General features: G+C 39.3%; 1 protein-coding gene across 3 annotated transcripts; it reads right to left on the bottom strand.

Annotated features, from left to right (window-relative positions):
* Positions 1-299: 299 nt before the first annotated feature.
* On the bottom strand, positions 300-9,606 carry SRSF1 (serine and arginine rich splicing factor 1). 3 transcript variants are annotated; one of them, XR_014000499.1, is made up of 7 exons: positions 9,198-9,606; positions 8,593-8,777; positions 8,059-8,231; positions 7,180-7,859; positions 5,914-6,273; positions 3,970-4,100; positions 300-530 (listed from the first exon to the last, which is right to left on the bottom strand). XR_014000499.1 is itself a non-coding variant. In XM_081161553.1 (4 exons), exons 1-4 carry the CDS (start codon positions 9,389-9,391, stop codon positions 7,665-7,667), a joined length of 747 nt encoding a protein of 248 aa, XP_081017679.1. In that variant the 5' UTR covers positions 9,392-9,606; the 3' UTR covers positions 5,760-7,664. The 3 variants fall into 3 exon arrangements, 1 of the variants encoding a protein (XP_081017679.1); XR_014000500.1 differs by lacking the exons at positions 300-530; positions 3,970-4,100 and having other exon boundaries at positions 5,760-6,273; XM_081161553.1 differs by lacking the exons at positions 300-530; positions 3,970-4,100 and having other exon boundaries at positions 5,760-7,859.
* Positions 9,607-10,172: the final 566 nt, after the last annotated feature.

The following is a 10,172-nucleotide window of genomic DNA, read 5'->3' as shown; positions in this document are numbered from 1 at the left end:
AGATGAGAAATGCAAACAGGATTTTAGATAACTCTTTGACAAGAAAACACATCTTTTACAGCCTAGCTCAAGTCAAATACAGTGGCACTGTGGCTAGGAACTAGTTACATTAATTCACAGACCTTAACTACCTCCTCTAGTTTTAGAACAAAGCAGCCATTGTTTCCTTTGTTGTAGTGCTTGCTGTGCCACTAACCAACACCTTGCATTTCTAGTCTTAAGATGTGGGTGTCCCTCTTGGTTTATTTTATAACTAAATTTTTTTTAATGTCTCCAAAAAGAATTAGAAACACTCCAGGTCACAAAATGTAAAATGTTTTAATGTTATATACAAATAGCTCCTACTGCACAGTAAGTATAAACTGAACAGGGATTTAGTCCCAACTTAGAAGAAATTGAGACCTATATTTACTGGTTATTTAAGATATTCAGAAAGGGAAGGAATTCAATTTTCTAGGTTCCTCTTCCAAAGCAATTGAATAGTCCATCTTTTGAGTGTCTACTCAGTGCAACAGCATTGTGCTATATACCTGGGAGGAAAGGGGGAGAGAGGTTATAACCTGTTAGAAAAGACAGACATATGGGAACACTGAAGGATCAATGGTGCTTTTTCAGTATTTATCATGTGCCAGGCAGTTTTGGTTCCTTAGAAAGTAAAAGTTCATGAACTAAGAAAGCTGAAGTAGATGGATGGAACGAGCAAGCCAGGTAACATACATACTACACTAGAGGTACATGTACAAAGTCTGTGCCAACACACAAGGGAGTGATTCTGTCTGGTGGGTGTGTCGGTTTTCAGAGTTCATTTTTGAAGTACTACCCAAGGTAAGTTACACTCCTCTAAATGAAGAGGCGGTAGACACTGCAGGAAGAACAGGACCAAATGCGAGAAATGCTGGAAAATGTCAAGTCCTGGGAGAAAGGTTATTAAGGGCTGTATCTGCCTTTCTAAGGTGTGCGTCCTGCAGACAATAGGTTTCAAGTAATTCTAGTGGTGGTGATAAATTTTTCACTTTACAAAGATCATTCTACCAATAATGGCTGGTGCTGAGTTGGACTTGGGGTGAGGACACCAATGGACTGTCAAGTTCGGCACTCAATGACTTGTGATGTTTTAACCCAAATTTCTCGGCATGCCACTTTAAGGGTGGGAGAGATTTAGCCCAGGACTTTGAAGTCCTACTTAAAGCTGTAGGTTGACTGATGCAGCAGTCCATTCCTAAATATTAAATCTTAGTAACTGCCATAACCTGAAAGTTTATCCCAGTAATAAAGGCTCCCCTAATACCCAGCACCATAGGGTACCATTCAGCCATGCCATTGGCCCTTTAACAACATCCAAGTTTAGCCCTTTTCTTTTATAAAGGAATTCTGTATTTTCTTTAAAGTTAAATTAAGGAGGCGTCAGAGCTAACACTATTAGGATTAAGGACAGGCATAACTAATCTAGTGCACTTTCAGTATTTTCAATCCAATTTGTAGCAAGGCTGCTAGCCAGCAACCTTCTGCAGTCTCGCTTGCTATGTAAAATGTTTAGCAAGCAGGGTAATCTCTCTTGTATAACCTTATTTCTCTCCTGGAAAAATACCTTTGTCTCCTAGTGTCTTACTCTTCAAAGCAGACAAGTTTCTAACATTAATGATTTAAGTGGGCCTAAGAAACTTTAATAAATATTCTAAATGACAATTTAAACAGGAGGCAAAGCTGAAGTTTGTTTCCTCTACATTTTTGCAATGTGAAGTAGGGGAAGAGAGATATGAATGACAAATGCTAAAGTACTAATCCCCAATAATTTTCAGCTGTCTTAAAATAAAATGGCATTAATACATCAAGAGAAATGTACACTTTATCTCAAGATACTCTATTGCCTACTTAAATAAGCAGGCCTAGGAAAGAGAAAAATATAAACAGCCAACATGACTAGCAAGTTCTTAAAGACACATTAACAATTAAAAATCTTAGTAATGCTGAGAAGTAAGATCACTCCAGAAACTGTTCCATACCATACGGTTTCTGAAAGCATATCCATTTTTTTGGTATATGACCAATTTTATGCCAAGACTTTTTTTGCAGCACATCTACTCCTGCACCCAATTCTTACACTCGCAACCTTACTATTTCATACCTTACGATGTACAAGTTTGGCAGAAAACAAGCAGAGTCGTATCTTCAGCATTTTTCCCTTAATTAAGATCTAGAAATACTTCTTTGGTTTATGTAAGTTTGGTATTCATGAAATTAAGCTCTATTCAAAACCTAAATGGATCCAGAAGCTTTGAAAAGGGAAAGGATTTTGCCCAACAGATGAGAAGACAGAAAGAAAACTTATCCCAGAAAACCCAACCCCTAACTTTGGAGTTGTTACACAATTTAGGTAGTTGGTTTCTGAAACCTTGCTGTTTATGACCCTTTACAGTAGGGATAATTTCCTGGTTGATTCTGCATCACAGTGCCCTCTAGTGGCTAAGTGATTTCCCCTAGCATTTACTCATTTAGGAAAGTGAAAGTTGTTTTTTCTAGTCACCTAGACATTAGGCTATCCCTACAATTTGATGTTTTGTTCCAAGGCTCTCAGTTTCCACTATCTTCCCATTGATAGTTCTATCAATAATTGATAGATGATACCTCTAAGTTTTATGGTGGCAAGGAGTTAAGACACTTTTTAACCTGGTAGTTTGAAGGCTTAACTCCTTACTTTTTAAGAAATGAAGACGAAACACTCAGGACCTGCTGAACTTTTTTAAATGTTTCATCTGTGTCCCATACTTACCTAAATGAACCTCCTACGCAAAGCATGAAAGACTTCTCTCTCCCTGATAAGCTATTATGAGGTTATTTCCGCCTAAATTAATTTCTATATGACAAATTTATTTCATGTGACTACAGAAGCACCAAGTGATTTTTGTAATTAAAATTACTTTGCTCAATAGACAAACAGATGTTCCCTTATCTTTTTACTTCATGATAATCCCAGCTTTTCCTATAGAGCCAGGATAATCAATGTTCCAGAAATTACTGAGAAAAAGTACCCTAAAAGAATGTAATCCACTGTATACACTAGGATGGCAAAATATTTCCTTTAGTGTAATACAAATGCTTTGAATCCACTATAGCAACAGAATATAAAGAAATGTTGTCGTACCTTTTTTTCCCCCTTGTGGCTGCTTCAGCCTAATATGAGGAATGTATACCTCAATTAATAAAGGATCCACATTTTACTCACATCCAAAGTAACACAAGCTTTAGCCCTGCATGTTCTACTAGAGTTCTACAATCCCTTTTCCAAATTCTTGGGGACAGATGTATCTGAAATTCAGAACTGTTTACACTTTACAAAGGTATGGTATACAGACCCTATATAAAATTTAACACCCTCAGCAAACCCTGTAGCAACTGTTTAATGAAACGCACCACTTATTTCTGCAGGAAGACAAGTTATTCACAGTAAGTACAAAATGAAGGCATCAATTCTTGTCAGGTTTTACATGCAATTATTTCAACAAAATCTTTTTGTTTTCAAAAGTTTTTTGGATAAGAAATTGTGAACCAATTTTCTGCATAATAGAATTAAGTTAAACCAAAGGATGGTTAAGTTACAATAGAACCTCAGTCTAATAGTTTCTCTCCTTTTAATAACTATTTCTGGTACATACATACATATAATGTATTTCATGTGTAATTTTACACACAAAGCAAAAAAGCACGTCAATTCATCTTCAAGAAACTTAAAAAAACACCCTATTGAGCAAGATGTTTCAAAGACAAAACTGAAAGTTGAAAGTCTAGAATCATACTGCACATAAGCACAAGTGGATATTTGTACTCAAAACTTATCACTAAAGTATAAAACTTAGGAAAGCATTTTAGATGAGGAAAATCTGCTCACGTTTCAAACATTAAGAAATTTAAACAATTTTAAAAATAAAATTCAGATCCCAAACAATAGGAATCAGAAAATGGGTTTCTTACCTTTTGTTTCCAGGATGTGGGATGAACAGCAAGATGGGTTATTCAATCTGATGTTATGAAAAATAGGTGCTTCTTAGACTTAAGTCCTTGGTCAGAAAATGACAAACTAATTATAGGCTCCCTACAACATTCTAAGGGGAGACAAATAGGGAGAAAAGGTGGAAAATTCATGCCAGCCTTTTTAGTTCCCAAAAGATGGCTTTTTTCTAATAGCTGCCAATATGGGTAGTTTTAAGGGCCATTCTAAGACTGAAAAAAAGTCTGCCATCTCCCCTCAGCTTTTAAGCTGCCTTGGTTTCACCTGCAAAATCTGCCCCCCTCTACCATTCATTAACACACATTAAGTCTTCTCTAATCTTCAAAGAATTGATACACCAGACACAAAAAGCTTTCTTATTTTCAACCTGGGGTTGAAACAACTAAAACTTTTTGTAGAGCACATCTTTCAACTTCACTTAAATGTACTCAACCTCGACTGAAGGGAACTTTCATTTTGGTGCCGTTACCAAAACATTAGGTGAACACAAATGAACTCAAGCTTACTTAAATCTACCCTGCATTTATCTTTCCAAAATCATCATTTAAAAAGACTTAAAAAATATTCGAGCCAGAACTTGCCTATAGCCATGCCACCCAGAAAATGCCTGATCTCGTAAGCAGTCAGGCCTGGTTAATACCCCAATGACAAAAACTTTATTCATTTTAATAAATCTTTCGGCTTCTTGAACCTACTTTGATTTACAATGACTTCAATGAATCTATCCTCAACTACTTTTCTTAAATATTTAAAGTGGAATCCTAGCTTTCAATTCAATACCCTTTTTCTTCCTCCTGACATTCCACAAGATTCATTTGCATGTATTGGTTAGGTGACCAAATCTTGGGGCCCACTTCCTCTACCAAGATTACTTTTAGTTTTTCATAGTTTGAAATCATGTCACCTGAGTAGCTGTCTTAAATTCTGGTTCCAAATTCATTAGCACCCATGGGAATCGTTAAGATTTAGTTGGGTGCAGAAAAAGAATGTTTTGATGGCTGTGACTAGCTATCAGGAAATCAGATGATTAGGTATTTTAGGTAAAAATCCCCTCCAATTCAAGCGAATTAAAAATTTAAAACAAAGGGACTGTCAAGTAAAAAGATACAAAAATTGGTAGACTTCAGGGTATAATCACTACTTTGGTATGTTTTGGATACAGAAAAATAATCTTATGGTTGAGAAGAGTTTACAAAGCAAAAAAGAATGTCCAGCTTTTTACCAGCAACAATTCACTGAAATAAGCAGTTATTCCTCTAGTGTACCATTCACATTTTAAAAAAAAAAGTAAATTGTGTTGAGAATTCTAATCTGTGCTTAATTTAAACATTTAATACTTACCAATTTTTGAGATGAGTTTCATTGAGAATCTCAAAGGCTACCTCCAAGTTAACATTTACCAGTCATCACTCAATTTTGTTTAAAAGCCTATATTATCTATTTAGATGATCACCAAAAATAAGCAGCATCTATAAATTTTAATAACTTTTTATTATCAAAGTATGGGAAGCTTATCTTTCAACGACTAGACCACCCCTCATTTACCGTGTTACATACACAATTGCCTTTCTCACCTTTTATCTTGCCCTGAGTATTTTTACAAATAACAAGAATTACTTAATACCATAAAATCACCTTTCAAGAACCTTTAATTAACTAACACATAAATTCAAAAGTCAGAATCTTATCAATTTCAAGTATTAACTGATAATCACCCCATTAAAATCTTACAAGAGGAAAAAGGACAACCATGCAGTTTTTTAAAAAACGTTTATTTTTCAAAGAAAAACGGCAACAGCCAATTGGAAACCTACTTATTCTTCAACTCCAATTTTGTTTTAAATTTAGAAATGACTTACTGATTTACTATTTTAAACAAACCCCCCCTTTCCCCTTTAAATGTTTACCATCTACTCGTGCTGAATCCTTCCAAGGAGATTGCTCCAGCGTTTATCTCCAGGTCCTCGCTTTGCTCCTTTTACCAAAAAATGCAAAACACAATTCCATCGTGCATCTTAAGGGCTCCAATCGTCAAAAATAGGAAAAAAAAAAAATCTTTGGAATAGCCAATTAAGTTGAATAAAAATAAAAAAAATCCACACGAATGCGGTTTGGTTGGGGCAGGAATCCACTCCTATGTTCCTGGTAATCTGATCCCGCTCCATGAATCCTTGTAATTCATCCTCCCTATCCTATCCACATTATGATTTGAATCCAATGATCCAGCTCCAAGGATTGGGATCCAGTGAGCCCTCTCCAATCCAAACCTTTATAACCAGCAAAACCAAAAAAGAGGAGGCAAAATGTTAGATACTGTAATCAAAAATGGTTTCTGGGGAATGATGAGTTATGTCTGTCATCAGTTTAACAGATGTACATCAATAACTATCAAATTCCCCAAAACAAGTTTCTGAATGGTGTTCAGATAAATTTTAGAAACTTAATCATCATAGAGACTAATTGGAAGAAGCATTTTATATTTACAGTTCAACTGATAATGCCAACACTTGTTACTGTACAGCGTATTACAGGTTTTGTGGTTGCAAAAAGTTATGTAGTTTGAAAGTTTACTGGTATTGTTACCCACCTAAGTCTAAACTAAATCTAATGCTCCCATCTGTAATTTAATTTGTAAATTAAAGTGTTTTAAACATGAGTCAATTATTAATATTAGTTTAAAGGGAAAGGTGAGACTTAGAAATTCCCAACTAGATTATCTACACCAATACGTTTGAATTCTATAATTTGCTTTCATTTTGTCTTAAAAAAAAATGAAATAGCAACGCTATATCAGTCACACAGAGGACATGCAGATTTAGCAGTATTGATATTATACTCTATCTGGTTGGAATTAAAGACACCCTGTACCCACATGTACACCAACAGCAGGTCACACATTAACAGTTGTAACTAAGCACTGTGACAAATTAGCCAGTTCTTCCCACATTAGTCCCTATTAAAACAAAAAAGGGGGGAAGGGAGCAAAATGGGCAATATAATTTTTCCACAATTGCCAAGGTTTAAAGAGCAAAGCAATTGTAGGTAAAGATAACTGCATAAGATGTTTGCAAGTGTTTTAACGTAGATGCATATATATCACTTTTAACCCTTGTCTTTTAGTATAAGGTCAATACTGCCAATTTCATCTGTGACAATAGCACTTGGAGTCATACCATTGCCTCCATTATTGATCTGATCCTCCTCAATCCTCCTTTTGACAATCCTAAAATGATTGAAATGTGCTCCACAATCCTTAATCCAAAGCATTCTTAATCCATCTCTTCAGATATGTCTACAGAAAGACACATGAAAAGCAAGATAAACATAAGAACTTCCCCAAGTAAGATAACCACAAACACCCCCAACATCCCAGTTCACACAAACCAGAGCAGAATAGACATTTACACAATATCACAGTCTGAAGAGAATGGAGTTAACTAAATTCAAACACTCCTGTCTATGACATCACTTAAAATACAATTTACCAGACATGAGGGGAATGTAGATGTTAGGAGCAAGGGGATATTACACAAGAATGCAATTCAACACTTTAGCCCATTCTGAACAAAACAGTTTGAATTAAAAAAATGAAAAGATTGTACTGAGTAAAGGAAAACTGTATACAACATGGGTTCTACAAAAAGTGTCACCAATTATCTTATGTACGAGAGCGAGATCTGCTATGACGGGGAGAATAGCGTGGTGATCCTCTGCTTCTCCTTGGGGAGTAACTGCGACTCCTGCTGTTGCTTCTGCTACGGCTTCTGCTACGACTACGGCTTCGAGATCGAGATCTTCCATAACTTGGACTTCTGGGCCCATCAACTTTAACCCGGATGTAGGCAGTTTCTCCCTATTGAATAGACAGAACTTTCGATTGAAAAATCTAAGCTTTTACCTGTGTTCAGGCATGCTGAATGAGTACAATGTAGCTAAAACCAGAAATCTGGCACTTTACTTGGACACCCTTGCCTGAATCTTACCTGCAAATTCCACTGTTAAGACCACTGTATCCAATTCTGGCCAAAGAAAAGAATAAGTGTATAACCTACCTCATGAGATCTAAACTTAGTGTTATCCAGTTTTCGAACTGCATAGGTCATATCTTCTTTCCGTACAAACTCCACGACACCAGTGCCATCTCGGTAAACATCAGCATAACATACATCACCTGCTTCACGCATGTGATCCTTCAAATCCTGCCAGCTTCCACTTGGAGGCAGTCCTGGAAAAGCGATTTTTTTCAAAACCAATTATCCTAAATTTCACGTTAAATTTAAAATTTACATTAGAATGAAGACCTACTTTATAATTAATGATTACATTTAAGATCCTAGATAAAGAGCTAAGATTCTGGAATCCGGAGTCCAAAATTATTCGTAAAGTAACGACCTTCATATTCTAGGTACCGAAACCTAGTTTAATAAATCTCCCCCGCAATAATCCTTGTTTACTAAAGTCACCCAAGAAACTAAAGTAATTTAAGATCTGGCATAAAAGGATGCATTTATTAAACTAGTCATGAAAGGAAAATTTTAATTGGCTTCCTGTCCCTTCTCACCAATCCACATTAACAGTAAACTCACCAGAGACAACCACTCTGTTTTCAGACCGCCTGGATGGGGGGCCATAGCGGCCTCGGGGAGCTCCGCCACCTCCACCCCCGCCGCCGCCTCGGCCTGTACCACGGCCGCTCCGCGGAAACTCCACCCGCAGACGGTATCCATCATAATCATAGCCGTCGCGACCATACACCGCGTCTTCCGCGTCTCTGCGTGATCACAGAAAGCAAGAGGACTAAGAAAAAGGACCCCGAGGGGCAGCTAACTCTGCCGGGACCCAGCGGCCCCCCGCACATGCGCACCCGGTGTGGACGAGCTCACATGCGCTGCATAATAGGGATGGCCCCTCCCCCACTCAGAAGCACGCCAGGCTCCCGACCACTACACTACACAAGCCCTCAACGCCTGTTTCCCGCTCCGAGCCTGGGTCGGCTCTGGGAATGTCCACGGGGGCCCATCCACCACAAAGGCCAAACCGACTCAGCTCCTTCCTCTACTCCAGCTTGGGCGATAGCGTCTTGCCCCCTACCTAAGAGCCAATCTCCCCATTCTCTAACATTAAGGCCTTGGAGCTTTCCCCAACTACTACAACCGATTTCCTCAAGGCCGCAAGGCCCAGGTCGCCTCACCGCGGGTCCTCGAACTCAACGAAGGCGAAGGGCGGTCCTCCGCGGCGATTCTTGAGATCGATGTCGCGGATAGCACCGTATTTGTAGAACACGTCCTCTATGTCCTTGGTTCGGATGTCTGGAGGTAAGTTACCCACGTAGATGCGGCAATCGTTGTTCCCCGCCGGGCCACGAATCACACCACCTCCCGACATGGCGACGACGAAAAGCGCGGACTCGAGAACAGGCCTTCCCACCAAGCCTAGCGCACGGGAGAGCGAGCCCGCAGCGACACCACGTCTCCCGCGGCCCCTCCAAAATGGCGCCTTTATCAGCTCGGCGCACGGATATGGGGGGGAGGGAAGAAGAGAAGCGGGAGGAAGCAGCTATTCGATTTCAGTGCGCACGCGCAAGAGCGTAACGGGTCAGCGAAAATACGCTCACGTACGCGCGACGTCACCCTCCGCGCGAAGGAAAAAAAAAAGTTCCCTGCGTTCCCGATTTGCTAGTGGTTTGCTAATGGAGTCACTGGCTGTGTGGTAAAAAAACACAGTGTCTTCGTTAAAGGGGTTATTAATCTGTCGAGTCTAAAGAGAGAGTTTCCTCAGGAATAAGTCTTTTAAAGCAACTAGGCGACTTAGAAGGAATTGGTGAAGCCTACCCTAGAGCCTGTCCCACGATGCTTAGCGGCGTTAACGTCCTTTGGCGGGAAAGACTGCGAGGGGCGGAGTCAGAGGGGGGAGGGACGCGTCGGTCGTTCCGGAAACGGGCATCCTTGGAGAATGCACCTAGTGCAGGAACTGCGAGGCGCTTGGTTCAACCCAGAGCCCAGGCGCGACTGCCTTCCTACGCCTCCCGCTGACTAGCGGTGGGCTGCTTAGACAAGTACTTGATTTAGGGGAACCTAGTTTAGGTTCCTTAGTAAATATTGTACACTAAATATCGTTCAGCCGTCGGTTCAGAGTTTAACTGTGTGTAGCTCAGTTCAGCGGTGCC

This window comes from Miniopterus schreibersii (genome assembly GCF_964146895.1).
Source record: "Miniopterus schreibersii genome assembly, chromosome: 16".
Classification (NCBI taxonomy): domain Eukaryota; kingdom Metazoa; phylum Chordata; class Mammalia; order Chiroptera; family Miniopteridae; genus Miniopterus; species Miniopterus schreibersii.
Note: the sequence above shows the minus strand (reverse complement) of the source record. Positions and strands in the feature narration are given on the sequence as shown.

Coding starts and splice junctions, on each gene's coding strand:
- SRSF1 (XM_081161553.1), bottom strand. CDS start 9,391: ATGTCGGGAGGTGGTGTGATTCGTGGCCCGGCGGGGAACAACGATTGC. Junction 8,778..9,197: donor GTTGAGTTCGAGGACCCGCG/GTGAGGCGACCT, acceptor GTGATCACGCAG/AGACGCGGAAGACGCGGTGT. Junction 8,232..8,592: donor AAACAGAGTGGTTGTCTCTG/GTGAGTTTACTG, acceptor TCGCTTTTCCAG/GACTGCCTCCAAGTGGAAGC.